The sequence below is a fragment of the Chanodichthys erythropterus genome, chromosome 3, assembly GCF_024489055.1.
Source record: "Chanodichthys erythropterus isolate Z2021 chromosome 3, ASM2448905v1, whole genome shotgun sequence".
NCBI classification, from domain to species: domain Eukaryota; kingdom Metazoa; phylum Chordata; class Actinopteri; order Cypriniformes; family Xenocyprididae; genus Chanodichthys; species Chanodichthys erythropterus.
In genome coordinates this window covers 44,931,172-44,941,971 of record NC_090223.1, presented here as the reverse complement: position 1 = coordinate 44,941,971, position 10,800 = coordinate 44,931,172, and the positions used below count along the sequence as shown (strand labels likewise).

At 34.0% G+C, this 10,800-nt stretch overlaps 2 protein-coding genes across 2 annotated transcripts; both read left to right on the top strand.

Annotated features, from left to right (window-relative positions):
- The first annotated feature begins 423 nt into the window (after positions 1–423).
- On the top strand, positions 424–6,801 carry LOC137012648 (mesothelin-like protein). Its single transcript, XM_067376012.1, has 16 exons — positions 424–553; positions 648–800; positions 894–943; positions 1,042–1,174; positions 1,273–1,355; positions 1,469–1,598; positions 2,033–2,223; positions 2,311–2,401; positions 2,622–2,745; positions 3,530–3,711; positions 3,798–3,953; positions 4,048–4,181; positions 5,158–5,303; positions 5,460–5,554; positions 5,675–5,900; positions 6,307–6,801. Exons 2-16 carry the CDS (start codon positions 681–683, stop codon positions 6,384–6,386), a joined length of 1,941 nt encoding a protein of 646 aa, XP_067232113.1. The 5' UTR covers positions 424–553; positions 648–680; the 3' UTR covers positions 6,387–6,801.
- A 1,289-nt stretch (positions 6,802–8,090) lies between these two features.
- On the top strand, positions 8,091–10,722 carry rmi2 (RecQ mediated genome instability 2). Its single transcript, XM_067382476.1, has 2 exons — positions 8,091–8,411; positions 10,566–10,722. Exons 1-2 carry the CDS (start codon positions 8,114–8,116, stop codon positions 10,715–10,717), a joined length of 450 nt encoding a protein of 149 aa, XP_067238577.1. The 5' UTR covers positions 8,091–8,113; the 3' UTR covers positions 10,718–10,722.
- The last annotated feature ends 78 nt before the right edge of the window (positions 10,723–10,800 follow it).

Genomic DNA, 10,800 nt, shown 5'->3' with positions numbered 1-10,800 from the left:
CGTCAGATATCTACAGCCCTTGCAGGAAACATCAAAATCATAACTGCTGATGCTATCATCAACTTGGGAAATAAAGTTGTTGGCTTAAAATTTACACAAATAAACTTAGTACCTCCATCGGTTCTGATCAGTGGGCTCTCAACACTGAGCACTGCGTCTGGATGGACCTTCGGAAAAGCCAAGGCTGTCATAAATGTGCTTCTCAGGGAATATACGGTAAAATTTCAGTCTCCAATTGAAGAAATTTCCCTTAAAAGTAGTTGAAATTAATTTGATGTAACAAGATATTTTTAAGTTACATTTAAGCATTGTTTTTCAAAATAACCTCTTCCTCAGAACCTCGAAATCCTACAAAATAAATGACTTTTTGTACTTTCTGCAGTTCACTACTTCCAGCAGTTTGCTGAGTATTGGATCCCTGATTGGAGGGATCCCTTCAACAATACTGACGACCATTAAGCTCGAAGACATTAAGAACACATTAAACAATACAGTATTTGTACAAAACATACTGGTTGCCCCAGATATTATTCAGAAGACCTTTGTGACCCAGGTATGTGAACAGCATTCACGCATATTCAGATATAGAGATGTTTCGAGTGCAAACCATATAAAGTTGGGATTTTAAATGTCTTTTTTATATCTAGATAATCAAATTGAGTTCGTCACCAGTTGACCTAATGACAAACGTTCCCAATGAAATGGCTGTTCAAATTCCAAGAAACTTTCTGAGCATTCCCACCGATTTGAATTTAAATGTTGTGAAACAGTTTAACAATAAAAAATGGAAAAGTGAACAGGTACTATAACTTACAAATATCAAAACATACATAGTTTTCCCATGTAGATTATTTTCCTGCTAATGGCATATTTTTATTTCAATTTCTTTATAGGCAGTTCTGTTCTTTGATACTGTTGCGAATGCTTTTGATCAACCTGATGAGTAAGTATTTTTGCTAACTTTTTTTAACTTGTTTATGCAAAAATACATTATGAATATGCATTGAAAGTTACAATGGTAAATGCATGATTTTTCTACAGCCTGTCAGTGGAAATTTTGCAAGGTTTTACATGCTCGCGTGTACAGACATTCACCCAAACTAAAATCAGAGGCCTGATCAAAGCCTGCAGACGGAGAGCAGGGAGACCTAAGGTGGTACTGAGCGAGACTCAGGTGAGAGCTGACGAAAAACGATATTAAAAAATGTATTCGTTTGAGCTTAAAGCAAAATGTGAACAATGAACATGCTTTGTTTCTAAATGTTCTCCTAGCTGACTTGCATGTACAACCTGGTTAAAAAGGAATCACCTGTGGATTTCGAAAGCTATCATCCAGATATGTTGCTGTACTACAAGTAAGTTCTAACTGTAATTTCTTTTAAACCACGCACACAATTTTTTTTTCAACTATTCTGTTAAAAAATACATTGCTTGCAAAAGTTGTAAAATACTTTGATGTCCACCTCAGTTACGAAGCTATCAACAAAACCACCTGCCAGGCATATTTTACTCAGGTCGGAGCAGCAGATCTCTCAATCTTTTCTAGCACGCTGAGAGGAAGAAGGGACCTCTTGTGGAGCAAATATATAGATTGCTTTGTAAGTATCGTCCAATGATATCAATCATTGACACACCAAACTGACAACAGAGAACTAGCAATGATGAAACTCGCTTGCATCTAAGCAAAAATATTGTGCTTGAAAACACTGCCAAGATTATAGCCAACGCACTTGCTTGAGAGGAAATAACTCTCCAGACCAGTAGATGGCAGTGGTCTGTATTTGTCATTCCAAGAAGTGAAACCATCACTTTCATTTTTTCTTCTTGTGCACTGGTTTGAACAGCCAATCAGAGTGATCTATCGCAGATTCAAAATGCTCAATTGGCCGAAAAGCCACCAAAGATGTTTTGCCTTGTGCCACACTGCAAAAATTAGCTCAACGATGGCTCGACATTGTCGGCTTGGTGTGTCACGGCCTGTAGATATTATGACTTAATATTTTATTCAAAATGTACATATTATTCCATTCAGGGCATTTCTGGAACAAGCATCCCGAAACAGAATTTGACAGTGCTGGGCAACTTGGCGTGTGCCGCAAACAGTACCTTCATTACAAACTCGGACCCAGAAATCCTTGAGAACTTGAAGAAATGCAATGATCTCTCAGATGGGCAAATATCAGCCATGGAAGCTGTTGTTATGAAGGGAGCTTCAAAATATGGGCAAGTTATCCTGATATTAAAGGATTTAGAGTCAACTGCACTGGTTATGATTGTCTGGTAATAAAAGATTATGATTGCATTATTTAGACCAACAAGCACCTGGAATCAGAAAACTCTTGGTGATCTGGGAATTCTGCCTTTGTACTTCTCACAAGCATTTTGGAATATATTCAAAGAGGTACACTACAGATGAACATCATACACAGTTGAGCTACACTGTAAAATAAGATTGGTTGAAACTGTAAATAAAACTTGGAGCACATTTAATCAAAATTTTACATTTATTTTAATGTGATACTTGCCATTTCCTTATAATTATTTGTGAAAGTAAATCCTACACCAGTTTTCAGTAATGACAGACTAACCTTGTATTATTTTAAATTTCTTGTTTTAAACAGAATGATTTACGCCAGTTCTTGAAAACCTTCTTGAAATCGATGCGTGAACGAAACACACCAAAACCACAACTGAAAAAGCTGTTTAAAGCAATCATTCTTCCAGCAGCAGTAGCCAAGAGAGCAAGTATGCCATCTTTATCTCAATTTTTTATATATATATATATATATATATATATATATTCTCATCTTTTTACAATTAAGCAATACCACACTCCCATTCACGATGTTGTCCTGAATACTGCGTCAGATGGCTGCGATTCAGCTTCAGAAAATGATATTCAGCACTACAGGATGCTTGCGAGTCTGAAATTGCTCGATAAACAAATAATAAATATTTTTCAATGTGAAAGTCATCTATTTTCTTTGAATGTGCGAGACTTCAGATTTATTAGCTGCTATAGATAAATAACTAGAAAAATAAGAAAGTGCAGTAAACGTTAAAACCATTTACTCCACAAACCAGTGTAATCAATTATGTGATTGAAACCAGTTTATGATTACAATAATAAGATAAAATGAAATTAGACAACAAACACCAGTTTACGTTATCATAACAAACAGAGTTTTTGATTGGCTAAAACAGCTGGAAGACTCGCACATTCAAGTTACAAAATGTGCCCGCTCTTATGTTAAAAATAAGGTGGATAGAGTATGGAAGCTTGTTTACTATACAGAATAAAAATAGAAAAGGTAATTGTGAATTTTTCCTCGCAGCTGCGAGTTTATACCTCACAATTCTGACTTCTTTTTTTTCTCAGAATTGCGAGATTTAAACTAAACTAAATTGTGAGATAAAAAGTCACAATTATCTTTTCTATTTTTGAATTCTGATGACGGAAACAAGCTTTCATAATAGAGTAACTTTTAACCAAAAAATTCCTAAATCATATATTCACTTGTCTTTCAAGCCTGTTCCAAGGAGACGATCACTGATGTTATCATCAGCGATGACGCCTTCCCTTTTGGATACAATGAGGATCAGTTCAGGAACTGTCTGAATGCTGACGTAGTGAGAGACAACCTCGCTAGCCTGTGTGAAAAAATTGAGGATAGCGCCTTCCAGAGAATCATTCTGGACAAACTCAATGAGGTAATATGACATGTATTACGATCTGATCAAATCTTCCAGGATAACCAGGACAGTTTTGATGTAGATGTGTTGCTCTTGTTCATCAGATATCGCCAAATGGCCTTTCAGAGGATCAGGTCCAGGTGCTGAAGTCAGTGTCCAGGAACGCAACAATAGATGAAATAAGCAAATGGAACATCACTAAAGCCGACACACTGGCTGCACTGATGAATGCCAACGATGGCGAATGGTCCTCTGCACAGGTGCAGATTTTGACGTGAATATTATGGTGAATCTTACTTATTTTACAGATGCCAGCTATTTGGTTTTGTGTTGATATTTTAATTTATCTTTCAGAGCAAACAAATCATTACCAAATACCTAAGCGCTAACAATACTCTGACCGCCACTGATCTGAGTATGGTGAAAGGACCAAATCTCTGCTCTCTGGATATCAGCACATTGTCAACAATATTGACTGAAAGCATACGGTAAAGACTGTAGAGATGTAGCACTCTGAAATGTTTAGTATTAGTGTTTTACACAAACACAGTTGTTCTAAGGTTTGGGGGTTGGTAAGATTTTTTCAGGTTTTTGAAAGAAGTCTCACAAAGGCTGCATTTATTTGATCAAAAATATAGTATAAACAGTATTATTGTGAAATATTATTACAATTTAAAATAAATGTTTGCTATTTTTGAATATATGTTAAAATGTAATTTATTCCTGTGATGCAAAGCTGAATTTTCATCAGTGTCACATGATCCTTCAGAAATCACTCTAATATGCTGATTTGGTGCTCAAGAAACATTTATTATTATTATTGAAAAAATTATGTTGATAACAGCTGATTGTTTTCAGGATTGTTTGTTGAATAGATGAAAACCAGAATTTCGTCTTCAAAATAGAAAGCTATTAAAAAAGTCTTTGCTGTCACTTTTGATTAATTTAAAGCATCCTTGCAGAATAAAAGTATTCTTATTTATTTTCTTTAAAAAAAAAAAAAAAAAAAAAAAAATCTTACTGACCCCAAACTTTTGAAAATTATAGTGTAGTCAATCAAAAATTATACAGTCAAACCAAAAATGTATTCAGACACCTTGAACATTTTATTCATTATTATAGTTAATTCACTATAGTTTAAAAAAATGGTAATATAATATGACAAGCTCTCAGAAAAAATTAATCGTAATAACACTGACATAATTACGCAAAACATGGTCAGGTCAAAGTGTCTGAATAATGTTTGATCCCAAATTTTTTCTCAGTTTTACTGGTAGTCTACTGTGTGAAAATTTTTTGGGTATGATATGTCACAGTTTACTTTATTTTGCTATCCTCACTCACATAAATGAACTACAGTGTCCTGCACCCACTAGTAAAAATATATATCAAAAATATCACAAATATCTGCACTGCATTTAAATGCTTAATCACAAGATTTCTCTGTATCATCCTCGATAACAGGGATGCCGATGCTTTGAATGTGACAAAATGTTCATCTGCCAACAAGAAGGCACTCTTCACCATCGCTAACAAAGCATTTCCCATGCCATCTGTCAGAGCCTCGAGTAGCGTTCTGTCAGTTTACCAGCTCATTGAACCCTATCTTGGTACGAAAGCACTTCAGTCATCAATTCAAGCCCACCGAATGCACATTCACCTTGACGTATAATTCAAAATGATGACACTTTTAACAACACCAGCTCTGGTTTGCACACAGACTGACAAATAATTAGTTCACATTTATTGTTTATTGTTTTTTGTAGGAGGTGCAGATCTAATTTACCTCAGGAATCTGTCATCATATAATGTCAGCATGAGCATGGCCACTTTCATAAATCTGGATCCAAGCGTGATCACGGTGAGCAAAGAAAAGCATTTTATATTTTGTTATTTCGTCCGCTATGTTTTTTTAATGTATACACTGTTTAATTTTCTTGTTTACCTTGACATCACAACATCCATTTGTTTTATGTTACAGAACCTCACTGTGCAGGATGTTATGAGTCTTCTTGGTAGCAATTTGCAGGATCTGAAAACATTTGAAAATGAACCGGCCGTGCGGAACTGGATCTCAACGCAGTTTCAATCGGAACTGGATAAACTGGGTCTCGGTCTGACTGGAGGAAAAGCAGATCCAACAACAACTGTCCCGACAACTATCACAACTGTGAAGACTACGGTTGCTTCCACTGCAGCCACTCCAGGTGAGGTGTCCTGCACACTGTATAGCTATGTGGAAAAAAGAACAATTTACTCACCCTCATGTCGTTCCAAACCTACACTTCCGTTCATCTTCGGAACACAAAGGTATTTTTAATGAAATCTGAGAGATTTCTGTCCCCCTAGATGGAAATATGTGAATAAAAGCCTAAATTAAATCTGTCCATCATATAAAGCAATGACTTTATGAATGTTTTGAAGTGTCGGAGGGACAGAAATCTTTCAGATTTCATTTAAATATCTTCATTTATGTTCCAAAGATGAACAAAAGCCTTGTTTTTTTTTTGGAATGACATGAGGGTGAGTAATTGGTGACACAGTTTTCATTTTTGGGTGATCTGTCCCTTTAAGTTTATTAGAAATCCTAACTTTTTGTTGTTGTTTTTCAAGGAGTTGGACGCAATGGATGGTCAGTTTCACTCAGCATACTTGTACTCATTTTTACCATCATCAAAGTGGATATTATATAGCGGGACTGACCCCAAATCAGCCACTCAGTAATTTGACCAAAGAATGTATCTGTGAGACTCTCCAGTGCACAAAATATAATATATAGAATTATTACAATCTAATTAATCTGTCTGTAATCACACATTTTCTTCGTTTGATATTTGTCTATTTCTATCATTCATCATATTCACAATTATCATATATATATATATATATATATATACTTGACATATGGAAAGAGTAATTTTGTAGGGATGTACAGTATTTTGATTGATATACTTGTACAACTGTCTAACACAATAAAGCTTCTACATTTAAGTGTTTCAAATCTTTAGAATCATTAAATGAATGCCTTGAGCTTTTCTTTGTTTTAATATGAGAAAAAAACATGTTCTAAATGTTCTATGACTGGTACCTGTTTATTGATGATAATGATCAAACCTGAATATGTGAAATGTAATCGTATAGAAATTAATAAACGGTACTCTATGATGAACAGAATTACAGCTATTTGGTTTTATTCTTCCTTTGCAAGTTTTTACAGAAGATTGTATTGAACCTCTTAGTTAGAATCTATAGTTATCTTCATTTCTAACAAGATGACATTAAAATATTTGATTCAGTAGTTTAAATATTGAATATAGATGGAGTGCTGGGAACCGATAACATGTAATCAGACAGGATTACACAATCAGATTCCAAAAATTAAGTACTTTTAAGATTATATTATGTTAAAATACTCCTAATAAGACTACAGTTACTTTTCTGTTGATGTTATTCTCACAATGGCAGTAAATTATACATAATTCATTGATTCTCCGTTCTACTTCTTTTATATTTTCCTTTCTACAAAAGTCTACTGCTTATATATGTTCAGAAGCTCTTCCAGGTTTGTGGAATCGCACACACGCAGACCAGCCACTTGTCATGTGACTATCACTGAAAACTGAGACCCACACAGCATTTGATCACTGGATTTACAGAAATCATTTCACTTTTAACAAGTGTTTTCTCAACATTGCTTATGTAATCAGCTCCTGATGAACACATTAATTATTATTTGAATTATCAGTGAGTCATTTAACCATGTATTACTGTCTCTGTACATTGAAATGTACAAATTCACGTCATTTCATATTTACATGCAATGCAGGAATTTCCCAATTTTTATGCCAGCTGAAATTCTTTGACCTAATATTTTTACTTGAAGTAAACACTTAGATTTTAAGTTAATAGGTTAGGTCAATAATAAAATTAAGTCCAATAATAATAATAATAATAAAGTTCACAGTTCTCTGATGTCAGTTAATGGTCAGATGCAAGTGAACATAAAATATGTCATCTTTTTTAGTAAGTGTTTTAGTTTGATTATTAAAATTAATGGTTAGGATTTAATTAATACCTTTTCATTAAACTCATGAACCCCCTACAGTTCCCAAACCCTAATATTTAATACACTTCATGTTGTTGGTAACAAAGAATGGAATAAATTTTCTTTCTCTTTGTATTTTTATATCAATCTGGTACAAGATTATCATGTTCAAATCAATATAATAAACGAATTAGGTCAGAGTAATCAAAAAGTAGTCCGATTTTATATTTCTTTCAATGTGTAATGTAATGGGCAACGTAAAAAAAAAACAAAAAAACATTAAGCCTTTATTTTGAAACAAAGTCGTCACGTCCGGTTCGTTCATTTCACAAATGAAAAACTAGCGCGATATTATTTGCAGCAGCAGAGAAGAAGATGATGGGCGCAAGCTTTCTGTCTTCAGAAAAAACTCGCAGTCCTCCAGTGAAAGTGTTGTCCAGCCAGCTGCGTGAAGGGAAAGCGTGCCAGACATCCACCGGGAGACCAGAGTATGTTATTGAGCGACTGGGACGGGGCGAGCGGAGCCCGCTCCAGGTGTCAGTGGTGTGGATGCAGGGCACAGTGCTGGAGGTGCAGTCCGACCACAACACGGTGCTCATCCTGGACGAGACCGGGAACTTTCTCGTCAGCGGCATCGACAGCGTGCCCAAAGGAAAACCCTGCCTGAGTCCAGGTTAGGACTCGCTCTTCAGAAGCTTTAAGGCAGATTCTTATCATTTTTAACTTAGTAAGACTTTCTGAGGACAATCTTTGTTTTTGAATGATGCTCACACACAACATCTCACTGGTCCTTCTTATTACGTTACTCACGGAAGAGAAGATAGATAACTTAGCCTTCTTGACTACCAAAAAAAGTGTTGTGAATTTAGTATTTTTTTAATAATGAGTTTATTCTCATAATTTAATGAGTTTATTCTCAACATTTTATCTCGACTTAGTTGAGATAAAATGTTGAGAATAGACTCGTTAAATTACGAGAAAAAAGTCGAGATAAAATGTTGAGAATGAACTCATTAAATTATGAGAATAAAGTCGTTAAATTACGAGAAAAAAAGTCGTTAAATTACGAGAACAAATTTGTTAAATTCTGAGAAAAAAATGTCACTAAATTTCAAGAAAAAAGTCGAGATAAAATGTTGAGAATAAAATGATTAAATTACGAGAACAAATTCAACGACTTTTTTTCTTAATTTAATGAGTTAAATTTTTCTCATAATTTAACGAATTTGTTCTCGTAATTTAATGACTTTATTCTCAACATTTTATTTTGACTTTTTTTTTCTCGAAATTTAACGATTTTTTTCTCGTAATTTAACAACTTTAATCTCGAGATGTTTTTTTTATTATTATTATTGCTTGGACCTAATCCTCTTCCGTATTTTTTTTATGTCATTACACTGTTTAAAGCATAAGAAAAAATGGATTTTGTTTTTTTGTTTTTTGAAAAAAAATTGTTTTATTCATATGTTATGCCATGTTCTCTGTAGTGGACAAATTAGACATGAAAAGGCAAAAACAATGGGATTTTTTAATCACCAATCAACTTTTAGGTTTTTTCAAATGTTTTTAAGGCAGGTTCTCATCAGATTTAGTTAGACTTTCTGAGGACAATCTTTGTTTCTTAATGATGTATATCCTCCTGACTACCAGGAAAAATAAAGTTGTGTGAATTTAGCTTTTTTTATGTCATTACATTGTTCAGAGCATAAGGGGAAACATTTTTGAAAATTATATTTTATTCATATGTTATGCTATGACCCCTGTAGTGGACACCAAAAAAAATAAGACATGAATAGACTTGAAAAGGCAAAAATTTTTAGGTTTCAGGATTTTTTTTATACCAAACTTTGCATTCTCAACTATGTTATGAAAGATATGACAATGATTTGATAGACCATTTTGCTTTATGCATATGTGTGTAAAATGGCCATAGATGTTGTTTTTTTCCCTACATTACATACAATCTACATGCTGTGTGTAATTTGCATATTTATATGTTCTTGGAGGAACATATTAATGTAATGAAAAGAAATGTAATAATGGGGAGTAATAATTGGCAAGATTTTTATAATATCATCTAATATTTCATAAGAACATTATATATATAATATCTTTCCCTATATTCACTTGTGTCTCCCAAAATGCCTGATAAACATGCTTTAAAAGTCCTGGTGTCCTCTACAGTGGACATGTATGAAATCAATGCCCTGTTTTGTAACAGAAAGTCATATGTTGATTTAAAACCCCATAACATTTTCCTGAGATGTTGATTTATGACAAACAATATGAAAACTAGTCATATGTAAATGATAAATATTATGATATTTTCCATAAGGTTGTTAAATTTGATCACTAAACTAATGTCAGCCATATTTAAAGACCAAGGAGAGTGAGTGTTCATGGTGAAACCTCCGAACATTTGGTATCTCTGAAAAGCCCTGAATGTGGGACAATGCACTAAAATATAAACTCCATAGCTGGTTGTCAGGAGGATATATACTTTTAGACTTTTAGATATGTACTCATGCACTATTCTGTGTAATTTTATAGTTTAAATAGTGTGAGTAAAATAACTGTATAAAATTAATACACTAGACAGATGGGTGTATAGTGCATAGTGTATATTAAGTCATTTGGAACACAATACTGTTAGTGTTCCTTTGTGTGAATTTACTGTCCAGTTTGACTCATGAATATTAATTAGTTTACATCAGCGAACACGCCACAAAGAAAATCTTTTCACTATTGAGGGATTTTTCATTTTTGCATTTGCGTAGTTGAGTTTTCAGACTGTCCTTGCAATGAAAACATTTTTTTTTTCTTACAGGTAAATATGTCATGGTTATGGGTGTCATCCAGTCTCATAGTCCAGAGCCAGTGTTGCGTGCTGTGAAGATGGCAGATCTTTCTGAAAATGCATTGATTCACCGGAAAAACTGGATCTATGAAGTAGAAGATCTCCAGCAGATTTTGCCCTAAATCTGTTGTTTCACTTATGTGTTTTCTTTGTGCTCTCACGACATTTGCGAAGCAAACTGAGGGAGGAAACAGAATTTACAAGA